General features: G+C 37.0%; 1 protein-coding gene across 2 annotated transcripts; it reads right to left on the bottom strand.

The window, feature by feature from the left end:
• Nucleotides 1-245: 245 nt before the first annotated feature.
• On the bottom strand, nucleotides 246-11635 carry E (nonribosomal peptide synthetase ebony). Of its 2 annotated transcripts, none has more exons than XM_076903815.1 (13): nucleotides 11378-11635; nucleotides 7436-7562; nucleotides 6678-6953; nucleotides 5338-5493; nucleotides 4816-5042; nucleotides 4497-4559; nucleotides 3754-3961; nucleotides 3326-3493; nucleotides 2099-2295; nucleotides 1774-1969; nucleotides 1272-1632; nucleotides 679-1129; nucleotides 246-484 (listed from the first exon to the last, which is right to left on the bottom strand). In XM_076903815.1, exons 2-13 carry the CDS (start codon nucleotides 7560-7562, stop codon nucleotides 344-346), a joined length of 2571 nt encoding a protein of 856 aa, XP_076759930.1. In that variant the 5' UTR covers nucleotides 11378-11635; the 3' UTR covers nucleotides 246-343. The 2 variants fall into 2 exon arrangements, with proteins under 2 accessions (XP_076759930.1, XP_076759929.1); XM_076903814.1 differs by having other exon boundaries at nucleotides 7436-7568; nucleotides 11415-11635.
• Between the last annotated feature and the right edge of the window lie 1916 nt (nucleotides 11636-13551).

The following is a 13551-nucleotide window of genomic DNA, read 5'->3' as shown; positions in this document are numbered from 1 at the left end:
TTATGTACAAAAATATTTACAATGTTCTGTAAATCATGATATTCATGTTTCTTCTTAATTGTGTGTGTCAACATTTGTTAAAGTGTTGTAATAATTTATGTAAAAAGTCATAGCAATAGCAATTATGCTAAAGACGAAAGAATCACTAAATGATTACGTCACAAAAAAATACGAAGTGCGAAAAATTGAATGTTGTTTACGATAAATTAATACTCAATGTCATCTCCTACGCTATATCAGTATACACATGCATATTAATTTCATCATTTCGAACGACTGCGATAAATCGAGCTCTCGCACAGTTTAAGTTTCATTAATATATCCGTTTCGTTTCCAGGAGATATCAGGCGATCATTTTTAACGAGCAAATTGCTAGTTGACTGTCCGGTGCTTTCTCAAAGGGCTTCGTACCGTCCGGGGCATTGTACCTGTTCACTTGGTAAGTCATCATCGTTTCATATCCAAACACGTCTATTCCGAGTTGCTGCAACAGAAACAAAATGGTAATTAAATGAAAAATTCTTATGCCAATCGCTAATTAATATAGCTATATATATTATTTAAAATTAAGGTAATTTAAAGTAATAACAAAACAATATGGCTGTACAACGTTGATAGACGAGATGTTATATATATGTTATATAGAACAATTCACGGTTTTTAGTTGAAAATTATTACCTGCGTCAGTGGACTTGTATTTGTGGTGAATATCCCAGTGTATTCTTTTCTTTTTGCTAGCTGCAAACAGTATTCCTCCATTTCTTTCATCGCAATCACATTTTCGGCTGGAGTTAGATCGCTGCTTGTCGCCATCATGAAATTGTGTATAATCTGTCCCTTCCCTTTAGGTAGTTTTCGTTCTCTGATAGGCGCCTCGAGGTATTCTAGAAACTCGAAAACGACCATTAATTTCGAATCGATGACCAACTCAGGTTCGTCCCAGAGGTCGAAGTTTAAACCCACGGCGATTATTCTACCATCTCGTGACGATTTCACGACGAAACTAAGGTTCTGTTCAACCAAAGGGTCCCAGAGGATTTCCATCATTACGTGGTAATGTTCTCTGCTTATATCCGGTGCTAACCATTGCTCTAGGTCCGCTTTGTTGTAGAAACTTTCTGTAATAATGCTGTAAAAGACAAAACATTTTTTTAGTCATATAATTCATGTATTCTTAAATTTTTATCTTGTGCACAGATGGTGGTAGCGTTTCAGTATTATCATCACATATAACCTATTTATTCAGATAAGTTTCAACGAATTCTACGTACTCTATGGTATCCTTTTTATGGGAGTAATTGAGCATTTCAAAAGTGTACTCCTCCTCATTAAGATTGTTCTCGAAGGACGTATCGTCCGAGCTGAATCTCATTCGGTCGAGTACCTCGGCCAGATTCTTTGCCGTTATGAATTCCGTGATGCCTATCTCGTAACCTTGATCCTTTAGCTTTGTGACCGTGTATATAGAGTTCAGCGAGTTCCCGCCAAGTTCGTAGAAATTTGAGTCGTACTTGATGTCTGCGCGACCGTGCGTGCCGATCACAGAAGCTATTGTAGGGAACAGAATTTTCGCTTTCACCAGATGTTTCTCGGGCACACCGGTGTAGTCACAATTCATGCTTTGGTTACTTTCTGAGATGTGAAAAATATTAAGATAAGTATGAACGTTTTTTTATTTGATGTTTGTATTAATTAATATGCTTTCATATATGCAGTTTAATTATAACTATAAAAGTCTCGATTAGGTGAATTGAAAGTATGGAAGTTTGGTACCATTGTCAAAGTTAGAGGCTTCATATTTCTTCAACAGAGTCTGACGATCAGTCTTTCCGTTTGTTAAGAGTGGTATGCTGTCCACGACCATAACACGTGGAAGCATGTAGACAGGCAGCGTAGCCTGCAGAAATGTATCAATTTTCAATGCGCATACGGACGAGTCGTTTGTAACAGTCACAAAAGCGATCAGTGCCTGTAGAAATTGAATATGAAATAAAGTTTATACATTTACATGTTTGATATTTAGAGAGTATTTTTTAAACAACAAGACCAATCACTTTTTCAAATATTATTTCCTGAAGACAATTCTTTTTATCAGTACCTGAAATAGTTCCCCGGGTTTGTAGCAAAGAACGACTGCTTTGTCCACGCCAGGTGCTCGGGACACCGTTTTCTCTACTTCAGTGAGGTCCACACGGTGTCCTCTGACTTTGATCTGCGAGTCCACGCGTCCTTCATACATCACCACGTCTTTACACACCTTCGCGTAGTCACCGGTACAATAAATTCTCGAGTATTCTGTTCAGAAGGCAGACAGTGCGATATTATTGATCGTATTGCACTGGGAATCCTATCATTATAAATTACATCACGTGTGATTTTTTATATCTTTTTATAAAACTAAATTTTAGACTAAGTAGTTATCTTCAGTTAAGAAAAAAAATTGCCTATAAGAAACATAATAGGCAGCTATCAATGATTGATGCAGTTAATGAGACATTCAAGAACGATGGTCTCAATGTTATGCAATGACTTATAATTCTCAAGAAGGCTCAATGGATGTTATATCCAACTCTTCGTCTCTGCCGTTTTCTCATCCTATTTCCGTTTTGTTTGATGGTAATCGATTCGTTCGCGTTCTGCGCGTATATAAGGCAATCAATCACTTGTTAGACGTAACAAGACGTTCAGAGGATAAATAATTCTTACTGTTCGATGATTCATTTGTTGGAGAAGCGAATAAAAAAATGGAACGAACAAGAGAGAGAGAAACTGGGGATTTCCATGGTTCTGGCACGAATTATTTCCATTTAAAGTAGGATCGAATGTTACATCCGTAACGAGATTACGCGAGTATCGCGGGAAAAAGTGGGGAAGCCCCGTTTCAACAAAAGTGTTACAAACACCAGGATGGGTGCCTGTAATTTGTTCTTCCTGTTAACATAAATTACGAATACTAATGAAAGAGCTTGTATGCTTCGAGTAATTTTATTGTACGTTTCTTGTTTTTTCGTATCGCCCGTTGATTATTAAAATTTTTGTTCAATTTTTCTAACCTGTTGAAACACAAGTTTGAATAGAAGAAAAATATTGCAAGATATTCGAAAATAATGTGAGTGCATATTTTTTGGAAACAATTTGTTCAAGGCTCGGATTAACTGAAGATGAAGAGTTCTCTGAGTATAACGGAACGATGTTGGCGAAACGTAGAGACGCAAATCCTTGAGGGCACAGCCGGACAACTCACAGTGAAAATAGGAGTGTGTTTCTTGAAATTTCGATCGAAAACTCGAATAGATAGAAATAAGTAGAAAAGTGTTAGATTTACCTGGATCGATCGCGAAAGGGTTGTCCTGGAACTTGCGCGACTCGGTGTCGGAAATATAGCCAGTCGCGAGATTCCTTCCGGCGACAATCAGTTCCCCGACTTCACCTTGTGGGACCAGACGCATTTCCTTGTTCACAATATAAATAATGCAATTGTCTAGTGGCTTTCCTGGAATCAGATAATGGTGGTAAGAATTGCATTCACGCGGCCTTGAACTAGGGAAACGTTACTGAGACTGCAGAAATTTCTAGATTTCGAAGATTATCAAATTTCGCATTTTGTATTTCAGAAACGTTTCCTTCTTCAGTTTCAACTAGATCTTTTCGCCGAATGTTCGAAGGATATGTTCTTTCTTTTTTTTCTTATTCTTTTTACGAAAGAATTTATTATTTTTTTAAATTTTAAAATTGCTGACTTTTTTCATTTACCAATTGGCACTTTTTCCGTGGATTGTAATTGTCTCCGGTTGTTCAGCAAATGGTAGGTAACGTCCCCCATGACTTCTGTGCTTCCATAGAAATTCGCCAATATTTTATCGTCGTTCTCGAACGTGGCAAAGAATTGATCGGCCAAGGAAACCGGCAACGTTTCGCCGGAACATATCCACAGTTTCAATAAGCGTAGTCCGTTCTCCTTCTGAAACGTGTTATGGGCAATTATCGAGCGTGACTAAAGCGAATTGTTACTCAAACAACTGTGTCTTATTAACTTATATAGTGTGCAACTAGTCGCAGCCAATATTTATAAACAGAAGTAAAAGATAAGATCTAAAGAAATTTCGAATTTGTGTTAAGTATAAGTACATTTATTTATATCTTTTGTGTGTTATGCCATTTCGTAATTTTTGGTTTGCAAATCGTTAATCACGGATGGTAATACGTAAAAGATAATTAAATAGGTAATTGCATTCTAGATTGGCGGAGTCGACGTGTGAAAATTACGTTCTTTGAAAGGGACACACGTCTATGGTCTGGATTTTAAATTTGCATCGTAGGCGCGTGTAGTGTAATAGTATAGTAGTATATACGTATAACGGATCTTTTAACAGCGAGGAAAGAAATGAACACGTACAGATACTTAACGAGGCACTACGCCATTTGCATGTATCTACATAATCTACGATCCGCGTTCGCGATTAATTACGTGATGCAATAATTGCCATTTTGCTTACCTGCAAGCTCAGATACATTAGCATGGATTGTAGCAGAGACGGAACCAGTACTAATCGTTGTATCTGAAATCGTTATGAAACACACAGGATACGTTAAATAAAAAATTATTTCCGTGCAGAAAAAATCTATTTTCAGAATATTCAAGCATTTGATTCAAGCTCATACATAAGTCGGTTCAAGCTGAACCGAATTGAAGGACATGTGCAAAGAACTAAATTCCGAACATTTCTGTCTGGTTTCTTTACTAATTAAAGATAAATTGTAAACTTATCGTACGAACATCTTTTTCTGTTGGTATTTTTCGCTGTTTCAATTCACCTTGTGTTTCTCTAATATTGCTGCAAATCTTTCGGGATCTCTAGTGATGTGTTTAGGAACGACTACAAGAGTGCGCCCTTGCAGCAATGGCCCCCAAATTTCGGAGACACTGTCCACGAACGTCAAAGACGTCTTGAATACACAGCATTCCTCATCTGGAGCATACGGTAGCTCTTGCCATTGCCACTGTAGACGATTCAGCACAGTTGCATGTGGCAGAAGCACTCCTATAGTTAGAGAAAATGGAGTAATATAAGTATATAAAAAAAAAGTATATAAGTATATAAAAAAGAAGAGAAATTAACTCTCAGTTGTTCTCAGAGTAACCTTGAATTCTTATAGCAGTGAAGTAAATACTGAAAATATTACGGACGATTTGTAGAAAGGAAATAGATACATTAATTATATAATAATATTATTAGCATAAATTATGGATCATTGTACACCAAAGGTCCTTAACAATTAATATTATTCGTTGATACAATAAAACTTAATCAACTTCCATATAAATAAGGCACCCACCTTTCGGTGTTCCGGTGCTTCCAGAGGTATACAGAACAATGGCTGTCTTCTCAACGTCTTCCTCGACTTCTAAGTCCTCTTTCTCCTCGCCTTCAGATCGTTTTAGCAATTGTTGATATGTAATCGTGCTCGATCCTTCGTAAATCGACGGATCCGCTAAAAGATTGATAAAAAGAACAAACTGTAAAGTTAGAGGACCCTCATAGCAGCATCTTTTTCCTTCTTTGACTGTTTAACTCTTTGTAATCTTTGAGTGAAGAATTTGTACGCTATAAAATAGCGGTCAGTTAACCGAGACAGGAACGTGGTTTCTACGCCAATGAAACCTCGGCCGTGTTAAAGTTCCGGAAGTTCTACCCGGAGAAAATCGAACGAGATTTTTATCTCGTGTCGAGTCGACCTTAAGTCGAGTACGGCGATTTGTATACGCGGCAAGGTCCTTCCGTTTACCGCTAGAGGGGAAAATCGTACTTGAACGCGATACGCTCTTGCAGATCCGATTCGAATGCCTCCTCAAACCCTCTTCCGTTTTGCATTTATCTTTCCTCTCATTAATAATCGCGTTTCGTAGAACACGAGGAAGTTGTGCGAAGGAAAAATTCAACGTACGCGTGATTCTCTTCGAGTAAATACGTGATTCAGTCAGCCATTAATAATAAGTTGTTTAGAACTGTATGAATTTCAGAGTTCGACTTGATTTACTTCGTTTCTTGGAAAATATTCTTTATCCCATTACTATGCAGTATTTTTAATACACACGGGAGTCCCGCGAGAATATGTTTGTTTGAGTACACGTGAGAATTATTTGCTCGTATATAATTACTCTTTGAAGATTGTGCGAATTTTAGTGAATCATTTCAATTTTTATTCGATCGTAAAAATTTTAGAATTACTAAAGATTGGTATTTCTGGATATCCCAGTGTTTGAGGATCGAATATCGAAGGTTTACCTGGTAAGAAATGAACAACTTTCCAATCTGCATCATCCAATCTACACCACGCATATGAAAACCGGTTTCTGAATATTTCCAATATCAAAAATTCTGTTACTCAGTGTCGAGTTTTCATTAAAAATAATACTCAAGGATTGCCATCGAGACAAAGGAAGCAAAATTATTATAAAACTAAATGATATTTACAAAATAAATTATCTTGGTCTCATCGGACACCATATATGGTATAGAAATTTTTCTACCCGTGAAAGTCTAATGATATAATAATCGCGAGCCAGTGACGTGATATTAGTTCGCAAAAAGCATTTAAAGTATTCGAAATTGGTTTTGAAAATTGTTCGTTCCGCGAGAAAAAAGAAAAAAAATGAAAGATTCACGATTGATTACCTTCTTCCTCGATTACCACTGCGAATGGTTTCGCTTCTTGCAGAACGTGTTTCATTCTGACCATTGGGAATTCCGCGTCTAAGGGCAGGTATGCCATCCCAGCTTTCAGAATAGCAATTAACACCGTTGGTAGTCGATGAGAAGGCTTGATACACACCGCTACGATCGACTTTGACGCGTTCTCTGGTTTTTCGTACTTTTCGAACACTCGAGCCAATTTATTGGTCAACTCGTCCAATTCTCCGTAAGAAATCGTGTACTCCTGTCCATCATCGTCTATATCGAATAAATCAATAAAAAATTTTTTGTTAAGATCCAAAATGTATATTCTGATGTTCCCGGATAATTCTTTTCACCTTATTCTTACGAAACGTTGCTATGCAGTTAAAAGAGTTTTCGAAAAATTTTAATTATTCGTTTTAGTCGACCTCTATTTAACTTTTAATGACAATAGGAAAAGCGAGGTGCGATAAAACGTGGAAATACACGTTCCGAGTACTTTTGAAACACTTTGATCAGTTTTATTTTATTAAAACAATGTCGTATGTTCTAGTATATTATTATTTGCGTGCAATTAAAACGGAATGCTAATAAGTTGTGCGTCTAGATAATATGTATAGGTAATTTGATAGGAATCGAGTTTTTCTATCTCCTTTTTGCCACTCGCTCGTTAGGCATACCTCTGCTTACACTTTTTTTGGCGTACACGCTTATGCACGGTTTATTTTTTCTTAGTAACATCAATGACAAGTGAATACCTTCATAGTGGATCGCCCGCTGATTGGAATAATTTGCCGCAGCCTGGCTGAATAATTTATGAAGCGTATTCTTGCCTGCGTTCCTCTGTCTGCCTTTAAAAACAGACTGTTGTAGAATAGTTCCCATCTGCGGGTACAAATTTGTTCGTGTTCAGAACTTTATGGTTAAACGAGGTTTGGTTGGATTAGGTTAGGTTAGATTAGGTTAGGTTAGATTAGGTTAGGTTAGGTTAATGCCCCTATAATTAATTCTATTTAATACGAGACGTTTAGAATTTCATTCTTCGAGATGCTTTTATGAGTTTTTCGCGAAATAATTAACAATCGTACGCCATTTCGTGGTTTTGTCATTGATGTAATTAATTTTCCAAAAATCTATCAAAGTACATAACGGCGGATGTTTCAATTTTGGATTTCCTCTTCGTTCTTAACGTCTCGTATTTTGATAGTAATTTCTGTTTCAAATTAATCGACGGAGAGATACCGACCAATCTATAGGGAGTGACAAATATTATATAATATAGACACAAGCATTTGGTGATTTACAAAAATATGGAAATTTGGAGTATTAACCGAAGGTGAAGTGTTTTCCGGGTGTAAGCCGTGTCCTGAAGGATTTGTATTTCTAGATCCTTTATACAAACCCTTCAGGGTATGGCTTACACTTGGAAAACTCTTCACTTTCGATTAACACTCGCAAGTTTTTCCCATCAGCCTCTCTTGGAATTTCAAATTCCCGTATCTTTGTAAATCACCGAGTGTATCTTCATACAAATCCTCCAGGACATGGCTTACATCCGGAAAACTCTTCACCTTTGATTAACCCAAGCTATGAAAATCCCAAGCAGATTATTGCGCATGTTAACTGCGAATAATATTCAAGTGTTTTCCTGGTTAACGGAAGCGCGATGGTAAATGCTGTAGAGGAGTTGATTGAACGGAAAATGGGATAATGCGATGACTAAGCTTTTCATCTTTAGAGCTGTAGGAGAAATTAAAATAATTACGTTGCTTCGATTATTTTTATCCTTTTTTTCGTTTCATCTCTTGAATGGGTAATTAGAATGTAATTAGAAATGTAAATAGAGTTGTTATTCAAGAGGTTGCAAATTTAAACAATTGTCTTCGTCTTTGCTGTAAGTAATTATCCTCATTACATAGGTGCAAATTATTTTTTCTACTAGTTCCGTTCTTGACGTCAATTATATCTTGTTTCCTACTTGTTATAAAAATTCAGTAAACGCGATATAAAGCTGTCGACGTCATAGGAATTTTATTTCCATCAGGCCTTCAGAATTGCGATTTCATTTCTACTGCAATAACGATCCATAGTCGTTCGATTATTACTGTTGCACGATTATTGTCAGTCGATTATTAAGAGCTGTTCAGTTTTTATTTTTTTTTCAGTTCATTAAACCTATGTTGGTCCTCTTTATTAACTCTTCGCAAAAGCAACAGAAATTGAATCTGGATTTAAATATTAAAATTTCTCAAAAATATTCATAAAAAAATGCGGCACAGTAAACTTTCTTTTCTTCCAATCGAAAGGATCGCTGCTTCATTTTGTTACGATTTACGTTACGAGTTTGTATACAGAGACATAGCATTTTTAATCTGTGCTCTCACTAGGAGGTTGGTAATTTTTCCACGCTCCAGTTGGTTATCAGACGCGGAACGAGTTCTCTTTCTAGTGTGCTGGTGAAAGCATAGGAAACGGTGCACCACTCACCTGTTTCGCCACGTCGACGCAACAGAGAACAATGACTAATTAACTTCTGATTAGAATTTGGTGGACGGCCATGGTTGATAGACCACTCGAATAATACGAGTGGAACAGCTCAATTGGCCTTCGAACGATCAGTGTGATGAGACAATCCTTGTCTCACCACACCTCGTTTAATTAACCGAAGATAAGGAAACTCGACGATGAGGAAACGCGTCCTTTTGGTGTATTACTTTTCTTTATTAATTTAATGGGTTTTCTCAATACTCGACGTTTCACCAGACAATTCAAATCAACTAATTCCCTTTTTCATTTCTTATCTAGTTTAATCGACATTCTCGATACTATGTTCTTTCCGCAACAGTTTCTTTTCTGAATAACTATGATCCTTCTTAATTTTCATGCTGAAATTCTCTCTCTATTTTTGTTTCTTGTTTTCCATGCACGTGTGAGGAAAGTATGTTAGATCGGTGTACGTAATCTGTTCTAGTAAACTAACTTGTTTATATGAAAATCGTAAAGTACAGATAGATACAGGGATGTATCTAAAGTAGATGATGATGCGTGGAAGTACCGAAATTTATTAAATCAGCTGAAAACAACAATTATGTAGAAACGGAGAGTGACATCGAATCAGTTTCTAAAATCTTTATACGCTATTTCATCTAAAAATCTGCTGGAGTTGCAAAACGGGGATAATAGACATATTATTAGCTGTAACCGTAATGTACAATAATCTTTCTTATTATATCCCCTTACACTCTTTTTTACATAGCCGGTTTTCACGTATAAAGAAGTCAAATTCTTGGTAATAATTGCTCCGTGTTATTAAAAAAGGGTTAATTTATACGGCAGTTCGTATAAAAAAATTAATCATCGAAATATTGATAATGTTAGGGTTAATTTTTTATAGAAATTTACTAAGAAGCTTTATCTTGCTCTTTCTTTCGTTTTACGATTTGTTGACAGTCATATTTATTATTAACAGACTGCGATTAATTTTTTTGATATGTTCTCCGTTACTTTCGTCGAACGAAACACTTTGGAACGACATTATTCGGCTCGTGAAAACTTTCTCCACTCCTGTAAAGTTTAGCAACCTTTATGCCGCAGACTGCGAGTTATTCGCGTGTATACAGAGTGGCGTTGTTGCTACGAAACCAGCCGTGCTGGATTATTCGATGATTATCTTTTCCTTCTCAGGGGATGATAAAAATCTAATGATACAACATTGCTTTCGAACCGAAACGTGACTTAATCGTTGTAGGATCGTTGTGAAAATCAGCGAGATTGCGGTATGTAAACGCTTATATAACGCGCGCGGCTTTTGTAATCGTACGAAAGAAACGAAAAGTTCACGTTCCATACTTTCAGAACTGAAAGTGTCCCGTGGCTCTATCGTATATTGTTCATTACTCCTTGGGAATGCAGTTTAGAATTGCTTTTTTTTTTCTACTTGTTTTTTAATGTAGACATTTTCGGAGTTTATTCGTTTTACTAATATTTAGATATTTTCAAGTTTTCATTTAATTTTAATGAATTATATTAACCCCTTGCATTCGAAGGCTTCGGAGCGGAGTCATTTAAAATTTGTCTTCAAAGTCGAGGGCTCCTCGATGGAGATGATTGGAACAGATTATAAATGAAATCCGTTACTTTTACTTTTTCTTTAAAATTGTACTTGAGGTTCAATCAAACTTGAGGTTTAATCAAAGGGAAAGAAAGTCGTTTCGTAACAATGTACGCTCGAGGTCGCTGGCATATTGTTACTTTTCGAAAGTATGCCAATTGTTTTTCTGAATAATAACTTCAATCGTTCGCTCTACTTTCTACTTCAACAAAAAATACAACCCGAGGTAATGAAAGTTTTTTTTTTTTTAGAGAAACCTGTGTTTCTGTCGACCGTAATCGAATGAATAGACTATTAAAAATATTTGTATAATTTTGACAATAATTAACAACTTTTCATTCACTCGAATAAAGAGGCGAGAAATGCAATTTTAAATATTTCTGTATTATCTTCTGTGTAATAGTTTCTCACCAATTACTGCTAATTCCCACTCACATTTTATCATGAAACAATTAAATCAATTAAAACACACGAGAGGGCACGAGGACGATTCAAAGTTCGTTTACTGCGAGCAATCTTTCCCAGCACATCACACGCGATATTTCTCCACGCAGCTAAGAACAGCTCAATCGTATTTTCGTTCGCTCACCTTAGAAACGATGTATCGCGAGCCTCGAGATCTTCAGTTCTTCGCGTCGCCTTCAACTTCGTTTCCTGTACTTCAATAGGAATCCAAGGAAAAATCCGAAGGAGGCCAGAAACAGGTTTAAGCGATGTCTGGCACACGCGAAACCCGATGGAATTTAGGAGGTGACCGTATTCCTTCTGCTTCACTTTCTGTCGGACTAATCACGAAACACTGCCTTCTTATATGTATTTCCCGTTACGTTTTTTTTTTCTTCCTTCCTGCAGAAAAACCCCGCTTCTCGCGTTTCCACGTTTCAATATTCAAGTGTTCCCCGCAATTTTATCTAATACGAAATATATCGGTCGAAACACGTGGCGTGGGTTGTGCGGGTCGCTGATTCGATGACCTTGCTGCTCGGTCATCACCGGACCGATTACTCGGTGAGAATGTCTTCTCCCGTTGACGCGCCATATGCTTTTATATGGAACCGATTACGAGGACCCTGAATTGTTCGTTGTCCCCCATCCTACCACCACTGTTTCTCTGCATCTTTTGTACCGCTCTGTCGCACCGTCCGACCCCTTCGACGCCCATAGACGTTGACGACTGCCTCGTTGCGTCCTCGACGAGCCTCCAGTTCGCGCGGAGGAATGGTCCGCCGCGATAAAAATATGATATTGATAATCGTCCGGTTCCTATCTAATCAATTTCAAGCTGCAACATTATTACGTACCGGTAGTACACGGAATGTTTCAAATAGTTATCTCATTCTTTCAGTGTGTTGCAAATTGTTTGCTCCTATTTCTCTTTCGATCGTTGCTTTTCCTCCAGCCGTTTATTTATTATTCCGAGTGGAGCTAACTGATTGCGCGTGATAATTGTTGCATTTTAACGACGCAAAACCAAATTGTTATTTGGTTCTCTACATTATTTATTGTCGGGGATGTGATATCGTTGAACCAACAAAATGGCTGAGACGCGTACTTGAAGTGGAACACTTGATATTGTTTGTGCCTTGTAGATATACACTTGAAGTGCAAAGGGTTAATAACTGTAATGTTGACGATTGCTTTCAGTAGCGGTTCTCAACGGAGATCCTCGTTTCAAACGATAGTTCGTTTTTAACGATACATAAACTTCTATTTCCTATCGATAATAACAACGTGATGTTTTAATTAATGATTATTAACGGGAATAAAAATGTAGCTTTGCTAATATTTTCCCAAAAGCTAAGAAGAGTAAGAAAATCAAAATTGGAGCATAAAATTATCTAATAAAATTTTATTCAATGTAGGTTAAAACAGGGATTGTTCGAGTTCCTAACTCGAATCCATTGGTAAACAAAACTAGTCGTTAGTAAGGGACATGACAGAGGTGTCCGAAGAGAAAGGATAAACTGTAACAAATTGAAAAGGGTGAATAGACTTGTTCCATCTTAGTTCGAACGTGCCTGGAATGCTTAATAATCCTTGAAGTAACAATTACGTTTAATTACACGTATCTGCGTAATTTTATCGTTGACAAACGCGTTCTGTCTGAGCAGCGACCTCTAGGGAAACCAGTGGATCGTAAAATTATTTTGCTTTATCGTTCCATTAAGCTTCCATTGGCCATCAAGTTAGTTATTAGTGCGGTAAAGATCATCGTTCACCACAGCCATGGGCATATCATTCTGTTACGGTAAATCAAAAGGGGGAGCCAAGGAGAATTTATTTATTAAAAACAATATTTGTTGCGCAACTCGACGGAGAGGCATTAACGACGCATATTATTTTTAACGTCGTTTAATTATTATCCGTAAATCGTTGCTTTGATATTCACGACTTGCTGCTACCTTTCAACGAGTTTTCCTCCTTCTGATTGTTGTAAACATAACGCAATTTATTTTCTTATCGTCTCATCAGGCTATTTGCTCGATGCCTCTAATCGGTATCCCATTACAAGTGCTTATTTGAATTCCAGCTTGAAGCTAATCACTTGTCTCAAACAGGCATATTCGAACAATGCATGTAAACTTAGTTTAGTCGCAATAATAAATAATCATTTCACGTGGTCGTTCTCAAGGGAGTTAAAAGTGCTTTGTTAGTTTGTATAGATTTAATTTTAGTTGTCGTGGGTAATATCATTGGACTGGACCGTTTAGTATCACTTGTGACGCATAATTGCGTGTGACGTGAAATGCGTACAACAGTTTA

The sequence above is a fragment of the Xylocopa sonorina genome, chromosome 11, assembly GCF_050948175.1.
Source record: "Xylocopa sonorina isolate GNS202 chromosome 11, iyXylSono1_principal, whole genome shotgun sequence".
Classification (NCBI taxonomy): domain Eukaryota; kingdom Metazoa; phylum Arthropoda; class Insecta; order Hymenoptera; family Apidae; genus Xylocopa; species Xylocopa sonorina.
Note: the sequence above shows the minus strand (reverse complement) of the source record. Positions and strands in the feature narration are given on the sequence as shown.

Bases quoted from the DNA above. Each gene is read 5' to 3' on its own strand.
- E (XM_076903815.1), bottom strand. From the start codon at position 7,562: ATGGGAACTATTCTACAACAGTCTGTTTTTAAAGGCAGACAGAGGAAC. The intron at 5,494-6,677 runs GTAATCAATCGT...TCAATCTTTTAG, and splicing joins AGTGGTAATCGAGGAAGAAG to CGGATCCGTCGATTTACGAA. The intron at 1,970-2,098 runs GTACTGATAAAA...CAATTTCTACAG, and splicing joins AACCCGGGGAACTATTTCAG to GCACTGATCGCTTTTGTGAC.